The sequence below is a fragment of the Gavialis gangeticus genome, unplaced genomic scaffold (genome assembly GCF_001723915.1).
Source record: "Gavialis gangeticus isolate Ggan-Ray unplaced genomic scaffold, GavGan_comp1, whole genome shotgun sequence".
In the NCBI taxonomy this organism is placed as follows: domain Eukaryota; kingdom Metazoa; phylum Chordata; order Crocodylia; family Gavialidae; genus Gavialis; species Gavialis gangeticus.
This window is the reverse complement of record NW_017729016.1, coordinates 6,507,542-6,516,328: the sequence shown is the minus strand read 5'-3', so window position 1 is coordinate 6,516,328 and position 8,787 is coordinate 6,507,542. Positions and strand designations below refer to the sequence as shown.

Here is an 8,787-nt window from a genome sequence, read left to right as displayed (position 1 = left end):
GGTGCTTCACCTGAAGAGCTGCAGATGCGGTGCTCCAGGAACGGCCCGTCAATGATTATACTTCTGCCCTGCCCTCGTAGCCCGTGTGCGGCATGCACACCGCAGATTATTCCCAGTGCACGTGTCAACTCCCCCACATGGCAACAAGTGCCCCCGGGCCACGTGGCACTGCATCTAGGCATGGCACAGAACTGCTCTCCAGGCCCGGTTCGGATGCCGGCCAGGAGCCCGAGTGGACTCGAAGTAGCTTTGGCGACTGAATAAATCCCAGACCCTCCTCGCCTGATGCCAGCGCATCACGGACGGACCGATCCCTCCCCGCACCGCTTGCAGCCTCGCAGGGAAAGGGCGCGTGGACAGCATAGAAACCACCTCCAGCTTCGTTACGGGTGATCCCGCATGAATAGCCGCCCTTCAGAATAAAGGGAGCCGCAACGCGGCCTGCCAGGCCAACTAAACGGGGAAGCCAAACGCAAGGGAGCTTGGCCAGGATGCCCCAATTAAACCCCCGCTCCAGTGAAGAAGCACTTGGGGTCACGTGCTCAGGAGACGGGCAGAGACCACCCGGTCCTGCACAGAGCCGCGTGCAACGTGCACCCACCATCGCAGCACGGAGGGCAAGTTGCCTATTCAGCCACGGGACTGATTTGCTGAACTGAACTTTTTTTTATTGTTATTTTCCTTTTGAATCTCCCAGTCAGTTGAGACATTCCTCATTATAGAGCCGTACACCAACGACACACAAATGACCGCGAGATGCAAACCCAGCGCCTCCTAATATAAGACTAGGTCAAGCTTCCTCCCCTTAGTTGTGCCCAAGCCTGTGTGCGCGTGTGCATTATGAGTGCACGTGTGTATGTATATGCACGCATGTGTACCCGTGTGCGTGCGTGTCTAAATTTCATTTACTTGTAACACTAGAGGTTAGTTAATTAATTAAATGCTGGCTAGTGGCTGCCAGTCGCTGGAAGGATTCAGCTCCTGAGTCCTGTACATGATCTGAATGCCCCAAAAGAAAAACGAAAAGGGAAGGAAGAGCCCCTTCCAAACGACAGAAAGTGCAAGAGGACGTTTCTCCCCAAACCAGCATGAAGAAATCGGACTCCAAGCTATTTAATGCATGCATGAAATGCCAGAAAGAAACCCCAGCCCGAGCACTGCACCCACTACAACGAGGCAAATGGTCTGAACGCCGCGAGCGCTCGTCGCGTTAGCCCGCCCGGCGCGCTGTACTCTGGGCGTCTGGCTCGTTTCGCATAAACGTAAGTACTGGATGAATGATGCTCACAAATGGGGCTGTCTCCAGCATTTCCATTGGGACATACAGCTAAGGTAACACGGTGACTGTTGCTGTCGACATTAACACTGGCAGCGTCAAGGAGTCGTGGTCCCAAAAGGTTGTGGAAGCCCCCCGCCAGTCCTGGGGGGCCTTGCTCCAGCGAGCCACGGCAAAGCCAATGCCCCTTTCCCCGAGGAGAAGGCAAAGGAGAGGGATCGCGGGGCCCAAACACAGTTCAACCATAAACACAGTGGCCTGGCTTGGCAAGCGAACTTGCGGGGGTTAAAAACCCAGCCACGTCCGGGGCAGGGGCGCGGGGAGCCACATGGGTTTGTTCTTTAAAAACAGGGTTTCACTGGTTACACCGTCACTAGGATCATGTCATGCAGCCGACAACACACCTCTGTACAGGCCCCCGGCCCCGGGCGCTGGGCTCAGACCGGCGTGGTTCGCCGGTTGGCCGGGTTGTTGTGCAGCGACTCCTTGAACTCTTTGGGGATGGAGTTATGGACCTGTAAAAACCCGTGGTCCCGCTCCGAGTTCAGCAGCGTCCCCATGGTCACCTTGGACGGATCCCGCGAGAGGGTGAACATGGAGATGTCGGTGGAGGGGATGGTGTTGAAGCCTTTGCTGACGGGAGACAAGTCCCTGGAGCGAGGCTCCGTGGAGCGGGAGCTGGACCGCCGGCGGAAACGGTACCGGTAGGTGGGGAGGCGCGTGAAGGCCGACTTCTTCAGCAGCTCCGAGTGGGACTTGGCCCGGATCTGGCGATGCTTCTCGATGTACATGTGCACGGCGATCACCCCCACCATCTCCGCGATGATGAAGGACAAGGCGCCGAAGTAGAAGGACCAGCCATACGAGTAGCTCTTCTTGGAGTCGCTCTGCCCGGGGTCGCCCGCATTGGCGGAGATGTAGACGATGATCCCGATGATGTTACTGAGACCTGCAGGAGAGACGGGGCAGGGAGGAGAGCGCTTGACAAGCAGCACTGGCAACCGGGCTGACGCCGGAGCTAGCCCAGCCTATTCGCAGCAGGCTGCAGCAAGGTCGGAGCAGGGCAACCGGGCTCTTACTGCACTTATTACTGGCCCCCAGAAACCCATCCTGGGCCTGTCCTAGATTCAGAGGGCTGAAATGGGGGCTCGCTCCTCTTGCAATCCCGCACCTCGAGCTTCTCGGCTCAGGCTGCGCCACTGCAACTCAGTGCGACTGAAGAGCCTGTTGCTCCCTTGCTGCTCCCTGCAGCTTTCCAGATGCAGCCTGCGGCAGGAGCCTCCACCCTCCCTCCACGCACCGCTGCACGGGCACCCGGCGGCACACAGCCTCCTGCACCCAACACGGAGCGGCACAACCCCGCCAGGCAGGGCCGTATGGGCACTCGCAGAGCCTACGGGGGTGCAGGCACGATGCGCCCGGCCTGAGGGATGTTTCTGAACAAACCCTGCGGCTTCCCGGGTTTTGCAGCCTGCGGGTACGTGTGCGAGAGAGGGAGGGGACGGAGCACCCCATCACTTCTGCTCCTGGGAGGACCCGGAGGTTTTGCTTGGGAGCGGGGCCAGGCGGCAGCTGGCCGGAGACCGCCGGACCGCGCGCTGATTCCCTCAATGGCTCCACGAGGCTCTTCCTGTCGCTCCCTCCTCCCTACCGCCCGCTGCAGCAATGGGAGCAAACTGCCTCTCTGGGGGGCAAACCGAACAGAACAGACCCTGTCGCAGGAAATAATGAGCCGGGACGTGGGGGGAACGTGCCTATCCAAGGACACGTGTCCTCCCGGGACTGTGCTGGGAGGCTCTCAAAAGCTGTTGGCACCCCTGCCACGGGAGGGTACGGCCCTGATCCTGGATGGGCGCAGCCGGGCGCCATCGCCAGCAGCGACTTAGCTCGGCACTCACCTGCCGACACGAAGAAGATCCCGGCGCTGAGGATGACATTGTGTTTGCTCTTGTAGAACTCGCTGGCTGCCACGCACAGGCCCCCGAAGAACAGCAAGCCCACGCTCAGGATGGGGAAGATGCTGGATGCTCGGACAGCCCCTGGCAGGGGGAGAGAGGAAGGGCACGAAGCCACGACTTACAAATCAGCAGCCGAGGACCCTCCGCCAGCCCGCCCCGGGGACAGATCGGGAGCCCGGTGTGCACAGAACGGCGTCGCCGCCTTTCCCAGTTGGACTCACAACGGTCCAGGCGGCAAAAAGTTGCTCGCTGCCAGCTGCTGCCGAGGCGCGGGCACTTAATCCGCTGCATTAGCTTTGGGGTTCTCTCCTTCCGATCAGGGCTGCTATTAAAAGCCGAGGGCTTCAGCTCAGCCCCATTAAAATGCTATTCTGGGGGAGTTTTAAGCAGGCGCTTTTTATTTTAAATGCGAGGGAGAAAAAAAGGGAGAAGTTAAAAGCTCATCTGCTAAAATTATCAACCCATTCTGTTAAACACCGGGGCCCGCGGGCAGCAGGAGAGAGCTCCCGGCTCCGCCAGGCGGGCCAGGGAAAGACGGACAGGACAAAGCGACCTCTGTACCGCACACGGCCGACATTGTGCACCGTCCTTCGCCCCTGGGGTTGGATTTCACCCCGAGCGGGTCAAACCCCGCCGGTGATAGGGATGGGGAGCCTGGGGAGTCAGCAAGAGGCTGGAGGAAACCTCCTTCCTCCGCCCTCTCCGCCAGCGCAGGCAGATGCTGCAGGGGCTATTTCCAGCTCGGCCTCCCACAGCTCCCCCTCGTCCTCCCCCGAGGTGGAGGGAAGGGCTGTGCAGAGCTGCGTCTGTGCGCGTGCCTGTGTTTTGCATTCGTGTCTGCAAAGCATGTGTCCACTTGCACGTGTGCGGCGCTGTGCCGGCTGGCTCGTGCGTCTGAGCAGGGAGCGAAAGGATGCAGCTCGGCCTCCCACATTTCCAGCCCAGGCTGAAGAGCCCTGCTTTTTTCCAGGTCTATTTTCACCCCGTCCCAGGGAATACAGAATATCCCCCCCACTAAGAGCCCAACCGGCCCCGCGAGGACCTGCTTGCCTGCTAGGAGCAACGTCTCACAGGCCTGGGGCCAGGAGGGGCTGGGGGGATCTGAAAGGGGACAGGGAGATGCAGAGCCTCTGATCTGATATCACAGAGCTCAGCTCACGCTGCCCTTTGCTCCCCTGCCTCCTGGAAGCAGAGGCAGGAGCAGATGCAGGCGGCCGCAGCGAGAGGAAGAAGTGGCGTCCTGGGGGATGCTGCTGCCCCATTTCCAACACGAAATGTCTCGTGCCTTCTCCCACCAGAGCCCGGCAGCAGTGGGCACCCCCCCAGCCCCAGCGTTAGGGGTCAAGGATGCAGAGAGCAAGGGCAGACTTACGGAGGAGGTACTCGGCCGTGTCCTGCTCGTAGTCCGCGTCTTCGGGGAAGTGGTCAATCTTCTTGCACATCCCGCGGAAAGTCCCTGTGGAAACACAAGCCCCCGGCACGCGTCAGGGACGTCGCCAAGGTCTCCCCGGGCGCTTTGACGCCTGCTCTGGGCACAGGCAGAGAGAAGGGCAGCGGTCGAGCTTGCACGGTCGGGGGCGGCTATGTGGGCAGCAGGGCTGCGCTGGACGTCAGCGGCTCTGCAGTATCTGCCCGTGCGCTTGCTCCTATGCTGCTGCAATGGAAGTGAAACAGTGATGAAAGAGGGTTAAATTACCACGGTTTAGCTCCCACGTCCCACAGGGAAAGGCCACAGGCAGTCGTCACAGAGCAGCCGAGAGCCAGGAAAGCTCCACCGCGCCTTACCCCCCGACAGCTCGCGTGTCCATGCCCTAGCAAACGCTGCTGGGACAGGCCACGGGGATCTCACGTGAGCTGGAATCCCCTGGGGATCCAGCACAGAGATCCTTCTCCACAGGCCTCCGCTATCCCCCCGAGGCCCCAAAATGAGGCAGTGCACAGAGATTTCCATCCAGCTGCAACTCCGAGAGGCCGAAGCAGAGCCGCCCCCACCGAGATTAAGCTTCCACTTTCCAGCAAATACAGCTCGGCGACCAGTTGACCTCTCCAGCGCATGAGGCTTATGTGTCTGCCGGCCAGGCCCCAGAGCAAGGGCTACTTAATGGCTTAATAACAACCCACCGGTGCAGGATTTGCTCTCACTCCAACCCCTTTCTTGTTGGCAATCACGAGTCTCCTCAACAGGAGGAGGCTGACGGGTGCAAGCGGGACGAGCCACCTACAACAACAGTGCTCGCGGAGCCGGGAAGCTCTCCGAAAGCCTCCAGACTCCCATTCGCTCGCCCCCTCCTACCCCACAGGTAGCACCTAGCACGTGGCACCTCCAGGAATCAAAACTCATGGAAGAGGTGATATCTTTTATTAGGCCAACCAGATATTTGCAAACAAGCGATGTTATGTATTTGCAAGCTTTCGGGCACACTCACCCTTCATCAGGCATAGGGGAGAGCAGAGACTGTAAAGAGGCAGAAATGAAATGAGGTCCATGCACCAAACCTGGGCATGACCCTGGGGGCGAGCTCAGCTGGGCGCTGGGCTGGAAGGGGCGTCTGGGCACCGACGCACAGACGAGGCCTCCAGGGATGCCAGGTCCGAGGGGCGCTCGTCCAGCTGGCCGGTGCCCAAGGATGCGCTCGTGACAGCTCTGGATGGAAGCTGGGAAGCCTCTCGTCCCCCAGCCCAGGGGCTGACCCACTCCCGCTCTTCTGTCTTTGGCTTTCGCATGGACACACTCATTTGGGGGCCGTGCAAAATGCAACGCGCACCAGGACGCAGGTGGGGAGACGATGGAGCAACGTGCAATCGCACAGCTCCCCGTTCTCCTTGCCCTCTCGTCCCGTGGTGCAGCTGTGGGCTCCTGGGACCGGTGGAGCTGAACATTCAGGACTTTCCCTTTCTGAAAGGACACGTCGACTCCCCTGGCGAGCACAGGGCTGTTTGCTGCTCACGGTCAGCGAGCATCTGCGACACGGCAGCTGGAAACCCAAGCAGATCGGGACCTCACATGGGTTTACATTTGCTCCTTTTTCCCTGTCTGCGAAGCAGAGCAGAAGGGGTGTTTTAATGACCGTGTCCCAGACAACGTCAGCGCGGGTGAGTGACGGCCCCCTCTGCATCCAGACGTGGGCACTGCTCAGCCCCTGCCCACCCTTTCCCTGCGTCCCGGGTGGTCTCGTGCTACTATTTCCAGCTGGGTGAAGCGATGGGACCACTTCAGATGGAAGCTGCGATACATGCAAACTGCTGCTCTACCTTTGACAAGCCCTAGGCCCCGCTACCACCTTGGATGCCCCAAGGGCCTCCACTGGCCCGAATGACGGCTCTCACGGGGTCAGGAGCTGCCTCTCCGGTGCTCAGCAGCAGTTGCTCTGCCTGTGGCAGTCTGGTTGTCGCTCAGCGCTTACGGGCTGTCTGGGACTTGGATTCAGGTGAGTTTTGCTTCTGCTGGCAGTGAGACACGGACGTGCGCGTGCGAAGGCTGCCCACGCGCGCCGCGGTGTCACAGCACAGACTCAATGCTGTGTGGACGGCGGGGCAGGAAGGAGCACTCGTTCTCCCCAGCTCAGCTCACGTGAAGCAGGCCAGGTGCTGGCTGCCTGTCAGCCCCCCCCGGGGCAGACCATCATTTGGGGCGCTTGTACACGGTACACAGTGGTGCTGGTTGTTGATGGGGAAATCCGCCCTTTAATCCCAAGTCCTCGCTGTGGAACGGCATGTCCTGCAAGCTACCTCACTGCTTGGGAAGGTGTCCCCAGGCTCAGCCTTGCTCCAGGGCCAGGCCCGCTGGCGTTATCTCCATGCACACTCGGTGCCTGGCATGCCCTGCCGGATCAGGGAACAAAGACACAGCGCTCACAGCTGCTGCTTGTGCCCAGCTCGGCTGCCCCAGGCCCCGGCAGCGCTTGCAGACCACAGCACCTCTTCCCCCCACGTGGCCTGGCTACCCCCGTGACTTATCTGCAAAAGCAGCAATTTGGATCTCGCTGCCGGTCTACAAAAGGGCTGCGCAGTCAGCGATGCCGACAAGCAGCCTGAGTGCGGGAGAAGCTCTGGCCAAACCTTTGCTGCAAAACTGTCTCTCCCAGGCTCCGTGCCCTGGCTCGTCCCCATCAGCGTCCACGAGAGAACGACTGGTAACTTGAAAGGGAGCTGGAGAGAGACCAAGCCAGGAAACCACAAGAAAAGCTGCTCTTGTGGGACAGAGGCTGGTCTCAGCTACACAGGTGGAAACGGAGAGGCCGTCAGCATCACCCATCGGGCTCTGCCTAGGCCAGGCCAGGAAGATCAAGATTCCCTTCCTTTGAAAAAAAAAAAGTCCAGTTTGCTGCTGTATCCAAATAACAATGTTTCCGTGATGATTCATCTGGCTGGCTCTTTGCAAGCCTTTCTGGTGGATACCACAGAGACTCCCAGCTCAGCAGCTCCATGCTCTTCATGGAGAAGCCTGAAATTGCTCCCCTTTCATCCCAGACCTGAACGAAAACAGATTTCAGACTCCTGCAATTCACAGAACCACAGAGGAGTGGGACTGGAAGGGACTTCTGGAGGCCACATCTGGTCCAGCTCCTGCCCGAGGCAGGATCAGCCCCATCCAAACCATCCTGTACACGTCTACTGTCCAGCCTCTTAGCAGCACTGTTCAGTCAACCCTGACACGGCACCAGGTATCACGCCCAACCCTGCCACAGTTAAACCAACATCCTGGGGCTGCAAAGGTTGTTAATATGCACTCAAGAGACCCCAGATAGAAGGCCATGCCCCCCCACTACAGAGGAAAGCAAACCCTCCTCCCCTAGTCCATATCAATCTGACCAGGGGGGGAAATCCCTTCCTGCCCACAATGCAGTGGCAGTCTCACCCTAAGTGGAGGAGAAAGACCCACTAGCCACGATCTCTGGGTCTGAGCTGCAGCAGGAGCACTGGCACAACCCAGTCCCCATCCCTGGCCTAGGCTGCAGCCAGCACCCAGCACCTCTGAGAAAGACTTAAAAAAAAAGAAGCAAAAACCCTGAAACAGCAGGAGGGGAAAAATCCTTCCCAACTCCATGTGGCAACCAGCAAAGCCCAGAAGCCAGAGAAATACCCAGAGTACAACATGGGCATCGCTACACCTAGATCATCCCTGGGCATTTGTACACACCACGTTTTTTGCCCTTTCTTGCACTGCAACTGCGCGACTGTTTGTATGAGATACGCAGCCCACCCGCTGGAGTGCTACTTAGCCAACCTCCACGCCCAGCAGACACCTAGGGCTCTGCGCATCTCGGACGACTCCAGGCTCTCCCTGCTCCGGCTCCTCGAGCCGCGCTGAGGACACCCTGCATTTCGAGGGGTGTCACCCATTCAACTCAGCACTGACTAAGTGCAGCTACAATGCAAGCACGCGCACGGTCAAGCAGTTTAGCACGTAGAAAGTGCCCTCGTGGCACTGCAAAGCTGAGGGTTATCTCCTAGCCGAGACCAACTTTACCAGGTCACTTCCTTCCAGTGATTTGCAGTCAGCTCAGGACTGGCCCTTCCCACAGGCGCTTGGAGGCGGCTTCGAGCCAGAAT

General features: G+C 59.4%; 1 protein-coding gene across 1 annotated transcript in view; it reads right to left on the bottom strand.

The window, feature by feature from the left end:
- Positions 1–646: 646 nt before the first annotated feature.
- Positions 647–8,787, bottom strand: part of CACNG3 (calcium voltage-gated channel auxiliary subunit gamma 3) — an 84,751-nt gene continuing 76,610 nt past the window's right edge. The window contains exons 2-4 of the mRNA XM_019512775.1: positions 4,607–4,690; positions 3,175–3,315; positions 647–2,225 (exon numbers count right to left, since the gene is read on the bottom strand). Coding sequence (XP_019368320.1) covers positions 1,714–2,225; positions 3,175–3,315; positions 4,607–4,690 — 737 coding nt within the window. The 3' untranslated portion in view covers positions 647–1,713. The remainder of the gene's footprint in view (positions 2,226–3,174; positions 3,316–4,606; positions 4,691–8,787) is intronic.